This window comes from Anopheles cruzii, chromosome 3 (assembly GCF_943734635.1).
Source record: "Anopheles cruzii chromosome 3, idAnoCruzAS_RS32_06, whole genome shotgun sequence".
Taxonomy (NCBI): Eukaryota; Metazoa; Arthropoda; class Insecta; order Diptera; family Culicidae; genus Anopheles; species Anopheles cruzii.
This window is the reverse complement of record NC_069145.1, coordinates 49,966,392-49,989,835: the sequence shown is the minus strand read 5'-3', so window position 1 is coordinate 49,989,835 and position 23,444 is coordinate 49,966,392. Positions and strand designations below refer to the sequence as shown.

Here is a 23,444-nt window from a genome sequence, read left to right as displayed (position 1 = left end):
ATTCACGGAAGTGGAATTTTTCTTTGAATTTTCACTGATTTTAGATATTACTTCATAACGGTCGTCCTTCACCAGCACACATCGAAACCTGTTCATTGCGATAGCTGCTTCACTCGCGGTTGCAACTTCACAATAAACCACGGTACCAGGATGATAGTGTATTTCAAAGCAATCAAAATATATTAATCTCTTCATTGTAGAACCACACACAAGCACAAGTGTGACAGAATAAACTCATGATAAACCTGTATCTTTCCACACATTTAACACTTAACTTCGCACGGAACTCATGTGAACCGTTCGCTTTTCTCTATTGGACTGAAACGCCATGAAAATTTGGTACACTTCAGACACGTCAATACACATACAACGTCAAAGCTCAAAGCAAACTATCACTCACACTGCACAAGCTCATGTCCTAGAATGTTCAGTGTCCTAAGAACTCCAAATCCAAAGTTGGGTTCAATTTCAAAAGTCTGAATAAGAAGAATAAGATGCCAAACCCGATAGTTTAAAGTCTCAAACCAGTATTTAAGAAAACCGTTGAACATACAGTGAAAAGCCCAGAGAAGTTTAGCTATGTGAAAAAATGAGTATATCTTCTTTTTGAATCGCTCTTTTAGGACGTTGAATGTTAATTTTAGATTCTAAGAGCAAACTTAGGACGATTATAAATGACATTTTGATTTGACCTCGTAAACTCCTTTCGACTTTCGTAAACTAACTTCCTTGCGAGTGAGACCTTTCGTTGTACTGATGGAACACACCAACTCTTCTGTTGGCCAATTCTGCCCATTTCTGGTCAATCGCTAGCTTTGAACAATTGTTGACAGTAGAGATCTGCATTTAGTGGCCACACGGAAGCGACTCATAATAAACGATTCCTTTCAAGTCCCACCATATACCCAGTAGAACCTTCCCAAGGAGCAACTATGTCCGTTTCACCGTCCGTCGGACGCCCTAAAACAGCAGAAACGGACGGTAAAACGGACGATTGTCAAAAAAGCTCAGTTTATGGAATGGGTATTTTATCTTGCTATAAAGCTTTGTTGAAAATTATAGCGCATGCAAAATATTCAAAAAAATTATAGCAAACCAGATTTTTTTTAAAAATTTATTTATTTATTTTTAAATACAAAATTAATTCGTTACCCAGCGACGAACGTACAATCGCCGGGTTTACAATCTTATTGCTACGCACTCAACGCATTACAATCTATCCAATCTATACAATCTATCGGTTAAGTGGAGGGTTCGGATAACCCATCAGAGAAGCAACAACGTCGTGGGTCAGGAGCAGCTTCATCGTCTCAGCTGACTCCGGTTCTTTAGACTGCCTTGGCGTCTGCGTTGCCTTTCCTCGCTGGGCGAGCATTACTTCTTCTCGGCCGACAACTCCTGCGGCCACCGAAGCAAACACCAGCAAGCGAACAACGCTGTTGGGTGGCAAATGTAAAATCGTTTTCGGCGCATCCAATTCTTACACAGCATCGCGCCTTTCCTCTGTCATTGTGCTCCGGCTCGCTTGAGTCGGTGCCGGAACTCTTCGCAGCATGGGCTGCGAAACCATTACATCGGCAAAAAGCGTAGCAGATGCGGCTCCCGTCATCCTCATTCAATTCTAAATCATCCAGCACTTTGTCAATGTTTACTAGGTCCGTTGTTTCGAATACCGACACAACACACCGAAGCCGTGGTGTGATCGCTGGCAGATTTATTCCAACTATGCGAACTGTTGTCCGACGGTTATTCGTCGATATTGCAGGGAATCATACGTGACACGTTATAAACCGACACAACCTGTAGTCTGTACTGCACTTTTACCAATGAAACTGAACATTCTTCAGACTGAACAGCAAGCAAACAACAAACTAAGCAAAACTAAATGACCCGTCGTGTTGCGTCTACTGCGCAGAATGTTTGGCAAAACACACATAACACACACGATGCGATACGCCGTTCTAATGTAAACAAACAAATCGAATCTGTCATTTAGTTTGCAATAAAATAACCTTTGTCAGAATGAGCTTTGGGTGTCCATTTAGCTGAGACTTTAGCTGAGACTTTCACCGTCCGTCACGGACGGTGGTTCGTCAGCGTAGTGACGAACACCGTCCGTCGACGGACGATTGTCGTCAGCGCGCTGACGATCCGAAAATTCGTGGCTCCTTGGGTTCCTAGCCGTTATTCCTGGTTTGACCACCGGTTAAGCTGCTTCACCATTCTTCTGTGATTTTATCTACCTTTATGACATTATCTTTCTGTGACTTACATTTTCTACAACGAGTCTGCCTGTGTAGGGTCATCTTAAACATCAAAAATAACTGAAACGTGTCGACGAAACCAAAGTTGCCCATAAGTAGCTGTTAAGCCCGGGCCACACGCTACGACTTCACTGATACTTTAGTCTGTGCAACCGCATCGCCATAGACCAATCGTAACGTGTGGACGGGGAAGTTGTAACAACTTTAGTTGCCGGTGACCTAGAAAATTAAAGCCGACGAGCATTAAAGTCGTACGACTTCCATACATGTGTGCGTGTTTTGATAATGGTTTGACATGTTGACATGTTTATGCGCGAGTTTTTTACGGAATGTATCGAAATTTAATCATTGCTTTGCTTTAAAAACCATTTCCTCGACCACTGTGATAAGTGAGCACAACGTATCGGATTTGCGTCGCAAATCGTACCGTGTGGACACTCCACAGATTGCTACGGTCCGATAACGACTTTGGTCTGGGTACCTGGGTGAACCAGGGTACCTGGGTGAAATTCACCCTGGCCTTTCCGAAAGACTTCCTCTGGTAGAAGGTGGGAATATTATTTAATTTTAATACTAATTCAAGTCATAGAACCTATTACCAGATTTGACTTGCAGGGTACCTGGGCGATTCAAACCCTGGCCTTTCCGAAAGACTTCCTCTGGCAGGGAGGTTAGAGGTACCTAAGAGCCCCGACTCAGAAGGAGTCGGCAACTATGGGTCGTTGGCAAGGGCTCATGACAAGGTGACTCTTAAAATGAAGTAACGAGAGAGCCCCAACTCTAAGCGAGTTGGCGACTATGATTCGTCGGCAAGGGCTCACAACAAGTGACTCAATTTAGAAGTAGAGACCGACTCTGAGGGAGTCGGTATCTCTGGTTGTGGGTGAAGTTTCGATGAAGTGACTCTTTGCGAAGAAGGGCGCAATGCTCAACGAGTTGGCAAGGGCTTCAGGGAAGTGACTCTGTTGTAGCGGGAAAGATCTCTTTTGGAGTAAAACCCCTGAGAGAGCCTTATCCCCCGCTGGAGATAGCTGCTTTTGCTAGCTCGTGTGTGCTATCCGCTGTTTCTGCGTCCGTTCAGGTCACCACCGTCGCGTGAGAGATAGCTGGTCCGAAGATGGAGACTTGTGTTGAAACTGGAAGAATCGCGTTGGGGAATCGGGAATCGGAGAACAAGGGAATCGGAGAAATTAAGTGATTTTAAGAAATTAAGTGATTAAAACAGAACCCAACCAACACACTGTCAGGCCGAAATCTAAAACGGTAACGTAATAAATAACATAATAATGAATGAAAAACAAAAATATGAAGTGTGTAATAAAATAATGGGGTAAAAATAATAAAATAATACGAGTAAATGTAAGATGATGATGATGATGAGGGGATGAAGAAATTATATTATAATAAAATAAAACATACGGGAAGAAATAATAACTACTGTTGGGCCTTGGGATGAGGCACCATTTGTCTCTGTGTCCGTCTGTTGTCTGTTAGATTATTAGTTTGTTAGTATCTGTTTCTGAAAATTGTATGTCTATCAGTCGAATCTTTTCGTCCATCCTACTGTTAGTCTGTTAGTTATTTTCCTTTGTTTGTCAGTCTGTATGGTGGTCCGTTGTTTTTCATTTGTTGTAACGGTTTAACGAAATGGCGCTCTCCATATTTGTGGGGCATTCCATTTCACTAAAATATCTCTTGCTGTGTAAAGGGTTAACGAAATGGCACTCTCCACACTTGTGGGGCATTTAATTTCCATTTCACTAAAGTATCTCTTGCTGTTCAAAATCTGATCAATGTTCAAATGGAAAAATTGGGAGATGGTATGTTCAACAAATGTGGGGTTCTGGTACCCATCTCTAATTTCTAATTTCTATTCCTTTCCTTTGAAAATTGGTGTTAGTTTTAGTATTAATTTGGTTATTAATTAGCTAATTAGAATTTAATTTAATTTTCCTTTCTAAGTTTCGATTTCATATTTAAATTCTTTTCTGTTGGAATATAGCAACCGTTAGCGTTCATTATAGCGTTACTTTATAGCAACATCGATATGTCATCTGTCAATAAAGTATTTGTCACTTTTCATTTGACCATCACGAAGGACACACGTATATCCAGATTACCGCGCAAACCACGCTCTCTTAATATTTTCGAGTTTCCATCTTCATTGAAGATCGGTGAACCTCTGTTTCCAAACATTCCACTCACACACTTCCACTCTCTCCTCTGAGGCCTTCTACCATCATTTTGAACAATTATTCACCCTTACTTCGCACACACACAGCCCCAAAAACGTATGCTAAAACTGTCAGATTTTGTTCCCCCGAAAAACCTTGTTCCTCTCTTTTGACCGATCAGTTTGTTTCACTTTACTCGAAATTGGTCACAGGTCTCTTTCACACACTCGCGTGGTTTCACAGCCTATTCCCTCTTTGTTCTTTCTACTCGCACTCTTACGCTCATACGCTCTCCCGCTCTTTGGTTCTCAAAAACCGCTTCGCTCACTAGGTTAGACGAGAGGGGCCCATTGGGAAGAATGGGAGAAAAGAGTGGCACTCTGCAAAAAAACACTTGATCCTCTCTGCACTCCAACGGACTATTCCTGCGCGGGCTTTTTCTACTCGCTAACAAGAAAAATCATGTTTCTACTGACGCCAATTTTTACTGGTTAGGAATGCGAAAATGAAGCACTTTTTGGGCAAATTCTCACATTTCAAGAAACCCTAAACGTTCCTATCATCTATGCGCTCTATCAATTTCCAGACACTAGAAACTGTCCCTATTTACCGAACACCGGCATATGAAAAACGTTCCTATCCTGCGCGGGCTTTTGTCTATTCAGCACCAAGAAAAATCATGTTTCTACTGACGCCACTTTTTACTGGTTGGGTATGTGAAAAAGAAGCACCTTTTGGGCACTTTTTCACATATTAAGAAACCTTAATGATCCTATCATCTAAGCGCTTTATCAGTTTCCAGACACTAGAAGCCATTTCTATCCTCTGCACTCTCTAAAACTTATAAAGTTCCCACTTTTCGCGCACTGCACTTTCCAACACCTGTCAATGATTCCACCTTCTGCATATGAAAACGCTCCTATTCACTTTATTCCTAGTATTACTAACACGGCCGAGCCGGTAACGTTCCGATCCGGGGCAGCAACGATGTGGCTTCTTCGGTACGGGTCATGTTCTGTCGAAAATGTCGCGAAAAACAGCAGCACAGGCACACTTTTTTATTTCTCGACGATCTCCCGCTCAATTACTGTTCCCCCAACCCAATATAAGCCCGGTCCACTCACTACGATGTGTCTGAAACGACGAATCGTAAACGATTATCGTAGCGTCTGGACCGGGCTTAAAGCTAAATTTTCATCCTCGTTTTTCGTAAAACCTTTTGTGTTCTTGAACTAAACTTCTTTTTGCTTACCTCTTTATCAATCAACAAACAACCCATCGAATATGTAGTTACGCGCAGAGAAGAAAAACACAGTTCGCGACCGTTGAAGGTAGTCTCTTGTGAAGGCGAAGACCGCTCAACGGATGTAGTTGTAATGCAGGAGAAATACATCAGTAAGTGGTTCGTGAAGGCGAAGAATAAAAGAACAAAAACACATCATTTTATGTTAAAAACAACTTGTTTTTACACCTGTGTTAACTTTTATTCCGTGTTGTTTCCTATGAAAAAATCTTCGTTATCACCGACATTATTTATATTATTTGATGGCTTGTGTGCAGGATCATCGAACGTGCCCCGAAACAGATTTTGTTTCAGTTGAAGTTTTGCGACTAACTTTTGTTCATCCTTGATACCTTTTTCGTATGCATCGTACATATTTCTCATTTTTTGTATTCGGTGTTTAATGACATCATAATCTTCGATCATATGTACGTTGGCAGAAATAAAACGATCCATTTTACTCATTTGAAACGAATAGATTCTCCCGATCGATGTAATTTGTTCGGAATGGTTCGTAAAATATTTTTTCACTGTCGCTGGGAGCGTTTGACCAATTAACGTTATTCGGCAAGATTTTCCACAAACACTGCAGATGCTAGGATTGGTCAAACATTTCCTACAGCAGACGTGACAACACGATGAAACGTAAAAATTTGTCTCTGTAGATTTTCGTTGCTCATGACACAATTCGCAAAACACGTGCATTGCAAGATGAAAAAATAATATTAATTGAGATTGAAAGGTTAGTATCAAACCATCAACTGTAAACCTGAACCATCATCTGTCATCAGAATTTTGCGTTCATTCGAAGAAGAAGATTGAACGTTCATTCGAGGAAGAAGTTCGAAGAAGTTTGCATCTTTACCTAAACACTGCAATATACAATCTTACTCAAGGAACAGTTTTATAGTTAATCACACCAAGTTAATAGTAAACTGTAATAGTAATGGATGTAAACTTAGGTAACTTGGAAGAAGAGGCGTTGAAGCGAAAACAGCGTCTTCGACAACTGAAACAGAAGCAATCAACCCACCACGACGAACCAACATTTTGCAATATCGCTGCTGAAGAAGGTGCTTGCGTTCCTAAGTAATTATATTTGAAGCGAATGCTTACTGAAAAACTATAACTGATCGAATTACACCAAATTCATAATTATACATTCCAATCCATTTTTAGACCAATATTTCGGAATTATGAGCCCGTAAGCGATCAAATCAATGACCTGAAGGAAATCAGTGCTGTAAATGTTGTGGATGTGGGAGTTGGCTTACAACTTGAGATGATGAAAACTCCAATCGTTATTGAAGAGATTGATATTGCTAATTTAGCACCACGTAAACCTGACTGGGATCTGAAAAGAGATGTTTCTAAGAAGTTGGAAAAGCTTGACCGTAGAACACAGAAAGCGATAGCTTCGTTAATAAGGGAGAGGCTAAGGTCTGCACAAGATCAAAACATACTCCTAGCTGTTAATATAGGGACAATCAACGGTGGAGCAACCGAATAAAACTTGAAAGAGCGAGAATAAAAGCAACGGCGAGGCGTACAAACGATTTACTAACAGTCTGTTTAAGAGAGTGCTTTGCTAAAATACAGTGAACATTTTCATAGAGATTTTTGAAACACCATTTGCTCTGACCATTTCATGTTGTGGTATTTCAAAGGATTTTTATAATTCTTAAACGCTGCTGCGAATTTTTTTCGGCTTAAACAAATATTCTTTATATCATTTCTCGACCACACAATGAAATAAAGTTTCAACATAGGTTTCTAAACGAACTTTGAGCGCAATCAGGTGAATGTGAATGCTGCTTCCTGATTGGCTGAATACTTTCTTTGGCACATCGTTTGCCTGTTGAAATTTTCACCAATCAGCACCAATTTAACCAAACTTCACTTCTGTGTTGTGGCCGTATTGTTGACGTTCTTCTGCGATCTGGTTTCATTTAACAACTGCAAACAATTCTAGAGTTAAATTGTCGTCGTGATGCTAATCCGGTTAGTACCACCAGTAAAGAGTGGTATTTATTATATAGTTTCATTAAAAATGAATTACTTGCTTCTCCCATACAGTCAAATCGTTATGGGTCGCCATGCGATCGAACAGGTGTACATCGTAAAATCTCTTGAATGTGGCTTGTACACAGAAGAAGCCGCAATTGAAGAGAAGGTTGTCTTACATAATGAATGTTTGGAACAGGAAGTTGTACCAAAAAGCGAGTTGGTATGTGACTCGCCGGAACACGAACCTAGCAGCAGTATCAAGCTCACCGGTATGAACGAACCCTGCAGAACAGATATTGAAGACGACAGTTCTAGCGCCATAGACGTGGTAGATTACGAACGGCAAAACCATGTTGAAAATTCAGGTAATGACAATATCCTTCACAAAAAGAATGGTCGTTATGTTTGTAGGCATTGCGATAAAAGGTTTGCTACGATGTGCAGTTTGGAGCGACATGAAGGGAAACATACGGTCGCTGAAACACAAAAACCTCCTCAACATAATTGTTACGTGTGCGGGAAGCACTTTTCGTCTGTGGTAGCTTTAAACCAGCATCTGAATATGCATGTAGATAAACTGCCTTATCGGTGTCATATATGCAAAACATCTGGAGAAGGAATCACTTCGGTACGTTCTATGAACAAACACATGGCGATACATGAAAAAAACATTACGATAGAATGTGTTTATTGTGAAGAAAGATTCTTCACATTGAAAGAGTGCGAAAGACATGAACAGCTGGTGCATGGGGCGAACAAAAACCAGCTTGAAGCAACACCAGGATTTACGACCAAAAGATCTAAGAGAGGCAGAAAACCATTCGTTAGTGAGAATTCGTCCAAAACGATCATCGTTGATGGAATTAAACGCTATGCGTGTGCGTACTGTGAAAATTCATATTCTTTACTGAGTACGTTACGTCGCCATGAAAATATCCACACTGGAGCGAAACAGTATAACTGTAACATTTGTGACAAAACGTTCCATAAGTCTTCTTGCCTGCTGTATCATCAACTAACTCACACCAGTACTACTCCATACAAATGTTCGCAATGCGGCAAGGGATTCAAGGAATCCGTCCGTTTGATAGAACACCGTCGGATTCACTCAGGCGAAAAGCCATTCCAGTGTAAAAATTGTTCATCACGGTTCCGTATTAGGACAATGTTGAAAAAACATGTTTCAAAATGCGGTCGTCTTCAAACACGCATCGAAGAATGCTGTTGTCAGCTATGCAATCAAACGTTTTCTGGGTACCATGAATTAATTCGCCATACAAAAGAAACTCATAAAGAGCTTCTATCAGCGAAAGAGACGCGTTGCAACCATTGCGATCTGTGCTTCAAAACGATGTCTGCAAAATTGGAGCATGAATTTCAGCATAGTCAACCAGGTGTGATTGAGTGTGCGCAATGTGGAAGGATGTTTAAGCAGCAAGCAAATCTGATTCGTCATCAAAAACTACATACAAAAGACGCCTTGCGATTCACTTGCGACGTGTGTGGAAAATCTTTCACGCAAGCTGGTTCTTTAAAAGTCCATTCAAGGACGCATACCGGAGAACGACCCTATCCGTGTGACCTGTGTTCTGAACGCTTTCATCACAGCTCTTCAGTGGCTCGCCATAAACAATTGCACTACAATATTAACAGCAAATATTATTTGTCCGATTCGTCTACTGCTTTAAGCTCCAAAGTTCAGCCCGACTCGAAGAAAACATAGTTATTTTCTTCTTCTGCGATTATCCGTTCAGAATAGTATATCGATAAGGTTGAACATATCTCTGAGCATACACTGGCTAGCGAAACCAAGTTTATTTCAAGAAAACAAAGATTTTATAAAATTCGTGTATGGGAAATCAATTTTAGCGTTTGTTTAAGTTTTTGTTAAGTTGCCCTTGTTTACATGCGGCAATTTTTTGACCACGTGCCAGGAAGCGCTTGCAGAATAATTTAAGGAAGGAAGATATTTACTGTACGTTTATCAATTCTTTTCGGTGTTGATTTCTTTAGCCACCTGTTTTGATACTGTACTGTTTAGTTTTTGTCAGCTTTGCAACATTTGTTTTGTTAGGATACTTTTCGCTCATTTTCCACTAACTAGAAGTTTTTGAGTCTTTATCGACATGTATTCCGCCTAGTTGTAAGTTTCCTTTTTTTTAGATTCAAGCGATAGCTAGGAATTCTAATCAAGTAAATTAAGTCGAAATAAATAAAAATAAATAATCTATCGTCTTCTGTATATATAAAAGAATGTCGTTTTAGTTACACTATTTATAATTCAAGAACGGTTAAACAGATTTGGCTGAAAATTGGTGAGGAGATAGCTTAGGCCAGGTTGAAGAGTAGACAAGACAGTGCATCCTGTTTCGAACACCTCCTTCATGGCATGGAGTTCTGCACCTCATTCGGCACTGGGTACCAGTCAGCATCGCTTAATTCGGCCGTAAACCTGCTTGAAGTCGGTGAAAAGATGATGCAGTCGGGCGTGTACTCGCTTCTCCGCTGTAGGATTAGACGTAGCCTAAGTATTTGGTCAACTACGGAGCGGTTTTCCTACCTCCCTCCCTCCAAGAGACTTCCTGGTAGCTGTTCTTCTCTCCAGGATTTGCTGACAACTTGGCATTACTTTCACCAGCTCAGCACCCCCAGTATCTTGTCAAGTCCTGCTACCTTGTTACTCTTGAGCTCCTTGATCGTCGGTTCGGTCGGTTTAATACCTAGCCTATATTAAGACCGTGCGATAGTCTATGTTAGTGGAATATTAATTAACTCATCAAGTTCTTAATAACATTAAGTTGATGGATGGTTTTCGCCCATCCGCATCGGAAGAATCACTGTTGAATCTTGTTTTAAAAGTAATAACTCGATTTATATTTCGAATTCGAAAATTACAATGAGCTATTTGTTGTGGTTCGGTGCGCAAAACGGTAAGCCACTTCTTAGAACGTGTAGTTATAAAAGCACCAAACGCCGTTGAAACGTCAAAACTTTTTTCGAACGAAAATGTCTGTCTGTTTTGTCTGTGAGTAAGGTTGTTGTATTATATTTGTCTTCGATTGCTTTTAAAAAACATAGCTTCGGCCTCTAGTAATGTCTGTAGTTACTTTAATGTTTTCAATCTGGAATATACTACTTTTTTTGGCTCTTTCTGCTCATGCCGAAAACAAACAAAAAAAAAGGGTAGAAGGGCTGTCAAAATTCATTGGCAGCATGCGTGAAAATAGCCCACCCAGTGAAACGTCATTGAAAATAATTTGTTTTAGGCAAAGCAGGAAAAATGTTGCTCCGGTGGGTAATGTTTCTGTAATTTCTGAATAACTAAGTATATTTCTTTTGTCACTTCATCACTTTTACAGCCACGTCATACCTTCAAACAACGATGTAGAAGAGATTTACATCGTCAAACAAGAGGAATACCCTGCGGAATTTCATTGCAATTCATTGCTCGTCGGAACGAACTTTAGTTCAGATCAAGAGGATCGCAAGTTGAATGATAACAGCGATGAGGACATCAATGGAGATGACGAATACGTTAACAATGATACAGTCCCCGTTTTGGTCGAGAGTATGATGCTAAATATGACTGCTGAAACGCTGCCTTGCAAACAGAATGTTAAGGCCGAACCTATGGTAAAGTTCGCCAAAGTATCGCCGCTGGAAACAACGTCTGGTATTGGTGATATTCTTGAATCAGACATGATGAAAGATGTCAACGTACGATCACTTCGGTCCCAAGAAGCAAGGATTTGCCATGAAAAAATACACGCTCCATCGGAAGATGAAGGAAGGCTCAGAATAAAGCAAGAAATGGATGCTAAAACACCTTCCTCAATCAAAAGGATGCAAAGGGAAGAGGTAACGCAGTGCTTCATATGTAGAACAGATTTTCTGCAGCGCAAAAAGTTGTTGGATCACCTACGGATAGAACACGAGGGAGAACTTCCATTCGACTGCAAAAAGTGTGTGTCAGAGACCATTAGAAACCTCAATCGACTTAACCTGCATCACCAACAGCACGATCCACAGTTGAAACGGTGCTGTTTATACTGCCCGGCACGGTTTTCGTGCGGGCAAGCCGTTAGCAGACACATGCGCAAGTTACATCGCGCTCAGTACGATATGGATGCGGAGAAGAATCGTCGATTCGTGTGTCGTTACTGCCAGCAAAAGTTTACAAAAAAGTATGATCTTCTAAAGCACGAGAAAAAGCATTTCCAACTACCAAATGACACTAACGATGGCACAAATTATTCCGAGCGTGAGCTACGATGCTATATATGCAACGATTTTACTGGAGAATCTCGTGACAAACTGAACAAACATGTCCGTCTACATTCGGACTGGTTACCCTATCAGTGCGATAAGTGCGACAAAAAGTTGATCAATTCGGCACGAGTACTGTGTGAACATTTGCGCCAACACGTGGAAGGCTTGGCAATAAAATGCGTATACTGCGAAAAGCGATTCGTATCGTTGGCTGATTGTCAGCACCACGAAGAAAAAAATCACGTACAGGAGAAGCAAATGGATGAGTTGCAGGAAGCCAAAATACAGGCCGAAATCTACGACACCAAAATAGTTGTGATCGAAGGCCAGAAGCGTTTTCAGTGCGACTACTGTGAGCGATCGTACACTTTACTCAGTACGCTACGAAGGCATGTGCATATTCACTCGCTGGCAAATAGCCTCGCATGCCAGTTTTGTGGTAAAGTTTTTAGCAATTCAGCGTCGTTAGGATTGCATGAGAAGCGTAACCATGACGCCAGCAGCCCATTTTCCTGTGATGTTTGCAGCAAATGTTTTAAAGATACGAGGCGACTAATCGAACATCGACGAACACACTCGGGAGAAAAACCTTTCATCTGCGAAATATGTGGTAAATGTTTCCGCATCCGCCAAATTCTTCGTGAGCACAAACTGAGCTGTTTTGGGCCTGAGACCACCCAGCGTTGCTTTTGTAGGCTTTGCTCACAAATGTTCGAAAATCTTCCCAAGGCGTTGGAGCACGTGAAGGCATCGCACAATCAGGAAATCCCAGAAACAAAGTGTTGCTCCTGCGATTTGTTGTTCCGTGATGCGGAATCTCTGGTGGAACATGAATTCCGCCACACTCTTCCAGGCATAATTACATGCAAGGTATGCAATCGTATCTTCAAGCACCATAAGAACCTCATGCGCCATATTAAAATGCATGCTGACCAACCCGTACCGTATATGTGTGATCTATGCGGTAAAACTTTCACACAAAAAGGATCGTTGACTATTCACCGGCGCATACATACTGGGGAGAGACCCTTCTCTTGCGAATTGTGTCACAAAGGCTTCGTGGACAAGAAGGAAAGACGACGCCACTACACATCTCACTTCAATCCTCAAAGCAAACTGTACATACCAGATGCTCACACTATAGCCGCTCCACCGGAGGCAGGCCCGAACGGAAAGAAGTATAAGACGTACAACTGTAAAATTTGTGGGCGCCAATTTACTTCAAGCTCGAATCTTGCGAAACATGTTACTACTCATACCGGTGAGTGTTTTAATCCTATACTTGGTCGCGTCTTCGGGTGCTACAATTGTCTATTGTCTATTGTCTAAATTATTATAGATGACGTCTTTAAATAAGACAAATGATAGTGATAATTTTGTTTGTATACTGTAGTTAGTGCCATAAAAAGTTATGCGTACCCATTAAACCATTATAAACTATTCTGTTTGTAGCTTTGTAACTATTACTGAATTGTGCATAGCATAATTATATGCAATAATGTTGTCATTTGAAACAACATCGCGAAATTTTCGATTCTGTGGGGTTTGGTATGCAATCGCTTCAGAGAGTGAAATTTACACATTGAATTTGGAGAAGTTATAAACGAGTTTATCTAAATTATGTTTGTCAAATGTTTCTCCTATTAAAAACAGAATGATTCTGGCTTGTATTATAACAAACATACATTCCTTTAATATTTATACTGGATTACTTTCAAAGGATTGACTATTTTGTATAAGCGATACGGAATAGAATGTGTACAGAATCGCTGGACGTTTTTTTTCAGTTATATATGAATACTGAAATAACTGGTAACAAAATCTTGACGACATTTCAACATTGTTTTTTTTTTAATAATCTGCTTCCAGGAGAAAAGAAATATATGTGCGAGTTTTGTGACAAACGCTTCAGTCAGGGGGGACAACTTACAGTGCATCGTCGAATTCATACTGGAGAGCGACCTTTTGCATGTGAAAACTGCGGTGACCGCTTTCTAGACGGCAGTAGTTTCAAGCGTCATAAAACACAACATCTATGCAAAGCGCACGATAAGGCGCCGTCGTTCGCACAGAGTGCGATGCCGGGAAGGATACTACCATCGGTTTCAACGCCCATTGACGGTGAACAAAATCAGTGTCAAGTACCACTGCCAGCTTCGAGCATAGAACAACTTCCGGTTTCATTATCTAGTGGAATTGCACCAATGTCGCTAACATCGGACTCCGTGCTGGTCGCGCCAACATATTTGTTATAAGTTTTAGTAATCGCCTATTTTTAATTTTATCGTAATTTTAATATGAAAGGTTTAATCCTTTCGTTATTAACATAAACTGCTGTTTTTTAGTTTTATAAGTTCTTCGGCATTCGAAGGACTTGTTTCTAAAACATAATAAACCGTACAAAAAGTGTTTATAATTTCTATAATTTGATTCATAACACAAAATGCTTACGAAATTTTGCCTTTTCTCTTTGAATTATATATTTACGTTAAATTTTAAATTTATTTTTGCCTACTTTCAATCATATGCTCTATATTTTTGGCAATTCATTCATTCAATTTGGCAAGTATTCAATTTCGCCCTTGCTACAGATAACTAAACCAGCGCACAGCGCCAGATAGGCATTGCTAGAGGGATAGTTGTCACGAAGATTTAATTTTAAGTTGTGCAACTGCAGGTAGATTTTCCTAAGCACGTGGATGTGACGCAAGCCACTTTTCGGATCTAATCAAAGTGTCTCTTGGAGTACCAGAGCCAACTAGGCTATGTGATTGGCAAGGCGACAACTGGTTTTCCCTTATACTTTATCTAGAAGCTTTTTATAGGGAAGGGACGAGAGAATGCGCATTTATGTGACAATTTAGAGAATGCTCTGTCCAGAATCGAAAAAATAGTGCCACCTTGTGCCTAGTGCTACTACCGCAAATACGAGAAAGCAAATACGATGGAGCCTGGCCTGACAACATGTGACATTACCGTGATAATAGGCTTTGAACCAGATAACAAAAATTTGCCTAGGTATTCTACATTCAACCAATGAGCACGTACTTTTGGGCTACAGCTTTTTCGATTACCTTGTAGGGTAGACCTTAGTGTAACCGCTGTCTAATCAATGTTGTGTCTCTGGCGTTACGAAGAAAACAGCTCCAAGAAATCTGTTACTTTCCAGCAAGGAAAAAGTCCACGGCGAAGCAGTCACAGTCAATGGTTAAATAACTAAATCTGCAAGTTTCATACTGCAATTTGGGAAGTGAAATAAGTCAATAAAAACTAGGAGCATCTACATTTCTAAACTAATTTGAGAAATATTTTCCCATCAAAAAACATTCGGCCGGACAGGAGCTACGCTTTTGTTCCAACATGTCTGCAGTTATTTAAACAAATAACGACATCCAACACAAAATTAGAAAAAGTGCTGTAATTATTGTCAGATGGCGTTTGTCACCACATTTGACCTACATCCGCGATGAGGCGACCTATCTTGACTGCTCTCTGATATTTTGAGCTAGAGTTTGAGACATATGCGGTTGCCTCGTCCGAGTCCTCCGTCGAATCTTTCAGTGAGTTTTAGTTAGCAAATCAAATTCTTTTTTTCATTAGATCATGGTTTTATCATTAGACAGACTGAGCATAAAGTTTCGTTCGTCTCTTTGAATGCCAGGTAAGTATAAAGCCGGAAAAATAAAAAAATACGATTGCGGTTGTTGTTATCGTAGTTGTCTTGTTATCATTAGTGACACATGAAGCATAGAGAGGCTTACATCTTGTTGGCAGATGAACAAAATGCTTGATGTCGCTCGTCCGTAGATTATCCGTCTCCGGTGAACGGTTTCGCACCAATTTGATTTACTTTAAAACTATAAGTTGGTGCTGTCTATTGTTTTCGCAATGTTGTCCATTCTATTATAATAAATAAAAAAAAAACAGAAATCCTGATAATTATGGAGAGAGCAATAAAGATAGAAATGCAGAGAGAGTAAGGAGTAAAGGACATGAGAAAAGTTTTCCATGACTCCTGTCGTAGTTGTCGGAAGTATAAATTACTACGCGGAGTTGCATCAATCGTGGTCGTCGATGATACTACCAAGTAGTAATGGTTATCTTCAGCAGTACCATAATGTACCAATCTCGGCAAAGTGTACGTGCAGAATACGTCCACACTACACATATTAACAGGGTAATAGATTTCACACTGAGCGAACAGCGCTTTCTGAATGTGATTAATTATAAACCTTTTTGAGTTTCCTTCGTCAAATGCCCAATATATTTTCTTCCGGCCAATCGAAAACAATGTTCTAGTCATTTACACCGTTTATTCTGAGCCAGACACTCTTGAATAAATAAAAAAGTAAAGAAATAAACGAACAAATAAATAACTAAACCAAAATTAATTAAAAAATGTTTTAATAAATATATAAATTCAAAACATTCTGAAAAATGTTTGGGATGATGATTTTTCTCATTATGATTAGATTTACAGTGAGAAGCCGTTAAATCGTTCATTTGATTAATGTTTATCTTACTTTAATAGATCTTATTTTTATTAATTTTTATCTCATTTTTAATGTCTTCAAAGTTTGTATCTGTAAGAACGGCTGCATCTGTTAAAATATGAAGCTATGTTTGCTTGCTTTCATGCTTGAGGTTATTGTGGGTTGAGAATGGTTCTTGAGGGATGTAAAACTAGCAAAACTATGTGAAATCAAATTTTCAGTAAAGTTTACAATTTTGTTCTTGCGCGGACTTCATCAACCTTTTTTTCTTCGAGAAATTGGCTCTAAAAAGGTATCCTTAGCCGAAACAGTCCGATTTAACGGAGGAACGCAAACAATTCTTGTCTCTTTCGCTTAACAGCTGAATAATTTTGTTCTTAGCTGTGTTTGTGCAGCATGCTGGCGCACGTATGTGTGTATGCCAGTATATAGGATTATTCGAAATTACATTCTGCGTAAAGAGCTTATGCCTTAAGCGGAATAAATATTATACAGAAAACAGAAAAGAAATGAAATCTGATGAGAAACGAAGTGAAATGTCCGGTCGAAATTTATGTATCACATAAAATTCCAACTTTTTTCATGTGCTTCTTTTCATCGGTTCGGTGTTTGGTTGATTGTGGGTTTCTAGCGGCCAAAGCTTAAATCGTTTAAAATATACAGCCAATTTTTGGTTTCATGTGAAAAAGTGTTTCTATTGCACGAAATTCTAGGTAATCAATTTTAGATAGTCACAACCATGACAGTTTAATATTGACATAGTCTCTGTTGATTTTATCGTCCTCATTTCGGTATATTTCAGTATATTTGAAAAAACAAAACGATATTTGTGCGTTGTTTAGAGATAACTCAATAAAATATAGGTTCATATTGCGCATACGAAATAGTTGGAAAATGCTGCTTTTTTATGTTGTAACTTATCCCGCTACTGTACTAAGAAATAATACGTTATTGTAAAACTATATATCTTTATTACGGAAATAATAGTTATGGCGGGTTCTACGAAAATGACAATCTTACCAGGAGTTCCAGTGGAAACAATATTTTGCCAAGTTCTTTGAAGTGTCGTATGCAATTATTTGTATTGCCAGGCGGCAGGCGATTGATGAGGCGCACGATCTAGTATTAACGGTTGTTGCTAAGATCAAAATGATTGCTCCTAGAGCAATGAGAAAAATTAATCAGTACATGAAACAGACAAAATTGAGGATCTCCCACCACAAAACAGGGCAATTGTAAGTATTATAATGGTCTTCCAACTTCTAGCAGTTGTAAGGCTAAACAAAATGCTAGTTTTATCTTTATAGGACTCGAAATATTATCTCCACGGCATTTCAATATCTCGGCATAATATTGTATACATCTAAACGTTTTTTGAATGAAAATGATTTGAATGGATTTTTATGACAAAAAAAAGAATGTGAAATTTGGGGTTGCATATTTTAAAGTAAATCTTAGAAGAGATACTGATTATGAATAATTGTGTGATAAGACAGTTAAAATGGCTAGATCTTTGAATTATCTCAATGCTAGTAAATTTAACCGAAGGGTAGCGAACAATGTTTTTGGCCTTATGAATTTTATCTTACGTTATGTATACTGTGCTTTCAAGCTTTGAACACAACTTATGTTATTGCACATATGTCGGTAAACAATAGAAGCAAAACGAATAGGGTATGTTGTTAACCAGAAGTGCGTTTAGAGCCGTTTCGAGGGATGCAATTTGTAAGATTTAAAATTTAATTTCAATCAATCTTTTGATTGAAGAGAATGTTGTGTACTGTTATCGTAGAAAGTCGCAAAATATAAAGCAATTGATGTCCTTGAGAAAATAGTAACTATAATAGCAAAATTTAGTTTATTAATAGCTTTCATGGAAAGCTAAATTTCCATTTAACCCTGTCTTAAAACATTGATTTTTTCGAATATATTAGTATGAATGAGGTTTTGTACTGTCTTCACGTTGTCCTAAATTCGAACATCCTTAAGAAATGATAGAACATGTTCTTTTTTAATGTTTACGCTTCGAGGAAGCGTGAAAGAATACAACGATTGGAGCTAGAAAAATTCTATTAGATGTTGCAACTAAGATGTAACAAAGTGCAATATTTACGCGTACGTGCACAAGGTTGCAGAGGTTGAAGCAGAGAACTTGTGCTAACATTTGCGCTCCAGCTAGATAAAGTGAAATATAAAAAACTTCAGAATCGCCCAAATTATGATAATATTGCAACGTTAAAAGCAGATCGATCAATGGGACAGCAGGTACGGTTTGAAGCAGGGTTTTTTGTCCAATACTAGTTTTCGGTTCTGAGTGTGAAAGAAGGTAAGAAGATGCTTTGGCTTCTTTAATGATTTTGTTCTCAAGGAGCGATGCTACCAGACATAGCCACCCTTAATGCAGTATTTATCTGTTGGCTATTGGTGGTAGACACGGCAATTGGAATCCACGAAGGTTAAATGAGCATAGCCACTTTGGTATTTTTTTGTGTTCCATCACATACACGAATCCGGAGGTGGTAGTCGTCGAGATTTCCTCAACTTAAATCAAAATCATGAAATCATTTCATGAATCTTTATACTCAATAATTAATACATATAGAAAATTAATATACTAGAGTTAGTTCATTCTAAATAAACATCATCAAAATTCGAATAAGTTTCTTAATTTGAGAAATCAGATAGATTACAGTTAGAATACTAAATTCTCAACCGGTTTGAACGGTTACATTCGGTGAGGAACATTTCTCTAAGCAACCATTTTCTGTTTTAGTATTTATTGAAGAATTGTCCTTTAGATTTTGTTCGTTGATGGACAGGAAAATGGATTGACGGATGAGAAATATGTATGTCCATTAGTAATATTCTTCCGTTAAATTTAAATTAAAGTACCTTCGCTTGTTGAAGGATTCTTTTATTTCTTATTATTATTAGAATGGGTAGAGCCATATTAACCATCAACTTTAAGTTTGGCACTCAAGTTGATTGTCATTCATTCGAATGCAATGCTTTGGCACTGACGTCTTAAGGATAGAAACCGATTAATCGGTGCAGCGAGACGGATGTTCCACGGACAACCCATGTTGAATTAATTGAAGGTAATTTTTACTTTTGAATTAGTGACCGATGTCGATTCTATTGTGAAGCAAACTACCAAATCATCATAACGAAATAACTTGTTTTATAGGTTATAGGAATGATGTTGTAGTTGTTTTCATGTGAGGGACTTTGAACATGGAGCTTCTTATATCTCTAGTTGGAAACGATAACTAAACCCTATTCTATGTGATAGTATTTGAATACTAGTACCTAATAATGTTAGATGACCAACATTTTTACTGTTTTACGGCAAAATTAACGATTTGAAATGGGTCACATTAAAACCTGTGATATGAAAAAGAAATTGATTAATTGATCGTAGCAAGAAAGAGTTGGAACAAAACTGTACAAATGTGGGCTTTAAGCAGAGGAAAAAATGCATTAACATGTTCCAAAGAATTCAAGAACAATGGAACCTGAACAAACTCAAGAATAATAAAATGATGAATAATAGAATAGAATAAAATGATGTTTATCGTTACGTGCAACGATCTCAGTGATTCATCTCAGTGAACAATAAAAGAAAACTAATGCCAAACGTTTGGTTTGCCTGACTAAATAACAGATTTTAACTGAATAAGCTTTGGTGGTGTGTTATAATTGATTTGAGCCCTAACTTAATTTCAGTATAGCTTGAACGATTGGAAGAACATTTGCCTACCAAGCCATGGCATTTAATTTAGGAATTTCAATGTCTAATGGAAGATCTCTTACGGACAGTCGGTAAGAAAAAAAGATGACGAAGTCCACTTTGCTCGTCCGGCAAAGTTCGCCCACTAAGTTCACTAAATTAATGTAAGCGGCTTTTTGTAAGGAATTTTTATTCGGACAAATAATTTTCTCTAACTCAATACAGTCGCAAATGTAAATAATTTTAAGCCAATCGAGCAAAGCGATTTGGAACGAACTGGTGATACGTCTAAATGTTTTTGAACCACTTGGGAAAAATTAGTTCACGTCAAACAAAATAACATGTAAAGACAAGAAAATACCATCAAAAAACACTCTCACTATTTTTTCAAGAACTTTCTTTTACATTTTCTAATTTTCTCGTTTTTCAGTTTTTTTTTTAATTTGTGATTGTTTGATTTGTGATAATAGAATGAATACATTCCAACTACACTTAACAATAGCTATTTATACGTTTAAAATGTATTTTATTATGTAGACGTCATTACTTGAATAACCAGAACTGTAGAACTGAACGACTTTTGAGAAAGAAACAACGATTGATCACAATTTAGTTTAGTTATTTGATGATCGTTTTTTCTTGTGCAATGAGATTAGCGTTCTATGGATTATTTTGAAACAACTGCGAAAAGTATATGTTGCTATATAAGATTTCTCAAATCAATAATTAAAATATATAAAGATATTCAGACTTTGGTAATCTGTACGTTTTCCCTGAATTGAAAATATGAAGGCTTTTTCATATTTTATAAACTGAAAAAATCGAACTAAATTGTATATTTTTAAACTGGCTTTAATATTAAAACGAAATAAATTATTTACTCCATTCTATTGAAAAAAACTGACCATTACCAATGTTTATGTTCATAATATTTAAATTATGCGTGTTCTCACCGTTTTTAAGTTGTTTTCATAAGTAAGTTACATTTTAATAGGAACATTTTACAATCAATATTTTCCAAAACATTCCTCGGGCTTTTCACAATCAATAATAGCTTTGAGGAAATTTAAAGGAACGAACTGGGCGTTCCATAATAGCTATTAATAATAGGTTTTGTTTCAAAGGAAACTTCGACGTTTCGAAACGATACAAAGATCTTCTTCAGTTGCTTCTAGAAATAGATGTTTATCACAATGTATTGTTTAAATGCTTTATCAGAAATTAATGTTTCGGCAGCGGCTTTAAAAAGCGTTTTTAATACTATGTTGGTTGGTATGTTGGTAACTTTTTCTAGTAGAAAACATGTGACACGGGTGAAAAATAGAGAACCAGGAGGAGCAATTTAGGCCTTTCTAGAAAAAAGAAACGAAAGTCGTATCGCAGTCTCGTGAATCGTGCTTGTACCTGATACAAAATGCCATATTATACCAATCTACAACTTGGCCATAATGGATAGAATACCTTAAAGAACTTGCTGTTCAAAATGAGTAGGTTTTCCTTTTTTTGTACCGTACTTGAAGCTTTGAAATCATTTGTTTTTTTTCATCGAAAAATGTTTGTGCTTATGTTTCTCGTTTTAAATACACTCGTTATGTACAAAGAGGAATAGGAATAAAAAAATCAAGAGGCGTAGGCCGTCAGGGCAGCGGTGACTAAAACCCTTCTATAAAGAGTGGAGTTATTCTAATATCAAATTATTCTCTGTATATGTTCGGGTATGGACCGGGTATTTTTATTTATTTTTATTCTATCACACATACAACAGGACAACCAGGAGTCTAGCATAAGGGGATCAGTGAGGGTTTTGAGTTTCACTCTGACGAATTCTGTGATACAAGATAAAGAGGAAGATACAGAAAGTGAATCGTAAAGAAGAATAATACAGCGCGGAAATATTTTGTGTATTTGAGCTCTAAACGCCTCTTAGTTAATGCTTATAATGCTTATACATTTAATACGTAGCATAAGTTGCATCTAATGAAAAACATAAATGCTTTGTTCGAACTTTATAATTTAACTAACTAACTAACCGACGTTTTCGATGCTGATTCGCCTCTATTCGCTCTGCAGCTCGTTTATTGTTAATCCATCAGCGAATATGTTGTCCACAATTACATCGTTATTTCGTTTTGCGTTTTTTTTTGTCTAATTTTTTAACAGAGTTCATGGTTTAATGCTATATTAAAGTTCTCATATAATAATGATAATAACAATAATAATAATATAATAATAATATTTATTGACTTGGAGTCAATAAATTTTGTCTGGCGCCCAATTATTGCCTAATAAACATCAAAGTCAACTATCTTCATACCTCCGCTGCCTGCTCCATCTCCAGATGAAATAAACTTGCTGTGATTGCAGTACGCATTTAACAATCTGATAAACATATTAACCTCTTATAATGCCCGTAAATGATTACAGAATAGAAGCTACATTTACAACACACCGTAGACTACAACTACATGTACAGCATAAACGGAACAATGTCGTTTTGCATAAATATTTTATATTATATTGCATTGTTTTCATTCATTTTATGGTCAATGCTTGATGATGTTCCGTTATGTATGGACATGTAAGTTGGATTCATCGTCCAATGATCGAAGTTCTAGCGAAGACTTGCGGAATGTAATGTTATGTTCTTTCTACAACTTGATATACAGAAACGCATGTGTTAACTTTATTTAAAAAACAAAACTTGTGAAATGCAAAGTCATTGGAGAGTAGCCAACCTTGCTCATATGCAAGCCAAAGCCAAAATATTCTTAAGGTACGCTAACAGTAAAGCAAAATACCTTTCACTAGTATACATGTTCAATGATGAAGTTGAACAGTTGAAGCTTCAATCCACGTTTCAGAGCACACCATTTGTTAGGTTTAAATAAAAACACTTCTTCTCACTCAGGCCAAACAAACTGAAAATGTATGTAATGTAAAAGCTCAAAGTAGCGCCCTAGAAGAAGTAGAAAAAAATACCCTTGTGAAATAGTGCCTTGGCATCGAATCTTTGGCATGACGGAAAGACGGTTCGCACCCGCGGCCAGGGGTATGGTGAAATCTACCACCAATCAAACAATCAGGGGTACCAGTGATCGGTCAATGTTGATAAGCAGTTTCAATTAAAATGAAAATGAGGAGTCGCACCCGTCGGCTTGGTAACTTTCACACACAACGAAAGCGGAAGTGAGGGCGTTGGCAAGTCCTGCGCATGCGTTTGAACGA

General features: G+C 38.2%; 3 protein-coding genes across 4 annotated transcripts; all 3 read left to right on the top strand.

The window, feature by feature from the left end:
- Positions 1–6,584: 6,584 nt before the first annotated feature.
- On the top strand, positions 6,585–7,264 carry LOC128273526 (coiled-coil domain-containing protein 12). The gene is made up of 2 exons (XM_053011506.1): positions 6,585–6,809; positions 6,900–7,264. Exons 1-2 carry the CDS (start codon positions 6,667–6,669, stop codon positions 7,228–7,230), a joined length of 474 nt encoding a protein of 157 aa, XP_052867466.1. The 5' UTR covers positions 6,585–6,666; the 3' UTR covers positions 7,231–7,264.
- A 229-nt stretch (positions 7,265–7,493) lies between these two features.
- LOC128271352 (zinc finger protein 436-like) lies at positions 7,494–11,283 on the top strand. 2 transcript variants are annotated; one of them, XM_053008838.1, is made up of 3 exons: positions 7,494–7,721; positions 7,797–8,092; positions 11,087–11,283. In XM_053008838.1, exons 1-3 carry the CDS (start codon positions 7,711–7,713, stop codon positions 11,113–11,115), a joined length of 336 nt encoding a protein of 111 aa, XP_052864798.1. In that variant the 5' UTR covers positions 7,494–7,710; the 3' UTR covers positions 11,116–11,283. The 2 variants fall into 2 exon arrangements, with proteins under 2 accessions (XP_052864798.1, XP_052864797.1); XM_053008837.1 differs by lacking the exon at positions 11,087–11,283 and having other exon boundaries at positions 7,797–9,955.
- Positions 11,284–11,517: 234 nt separating this feature from the next.
- On the top strand, positions 11,518–14,256 carry LOC128271351 (zinc finger protein 271-like). The gene is made up of 2 exons (XM_053008836.1): positions 11,518–13,257; positions 13,866–14,256. Exons 1-2 carry the CDS (start codon positions 11,538–11,540, stop codon positions 14,249–14,251), a joined length of 2,106 nt encoding a protein of 701 aa, XP_052864796.1. The 5' UTR covers positions 11,518–11,537; the 3' UTR covers positions 14,252–14,256.
- Positions 14,257–23,444: the final 9,188 nt, after the last annotated feature.

Coding starts and splice junctions, on each gene's coding strand:
- LOC128273526 (XM_053011506.1), top strand. CDS start 6,667: ATGGATGTAAACTTAGGTAACTTGGAAGAAGAGGCGTTGAAGCGAAAA. Junction 6,810..6,899: donor GAAGGTGCTTGCGTTCCTAA/GTAATTATATTT, acceptor ATCCATTTTTAG/ACCAATATTTCGGAATTATG.
- LOC128271351 (XM_053008836.1), top strand. CDS start 11,538: ATGGATGCTAAAACACCTTCCTCAATCAAAAGGATGCAAAGGGAAGAG. Junction 13,258..13,865: donor ACATGTTACTACTCATACCG/GTGAGTGTTTTA, acceptor ATCTGCTTCCAG/GAGAAAAGAAATATATGTGC.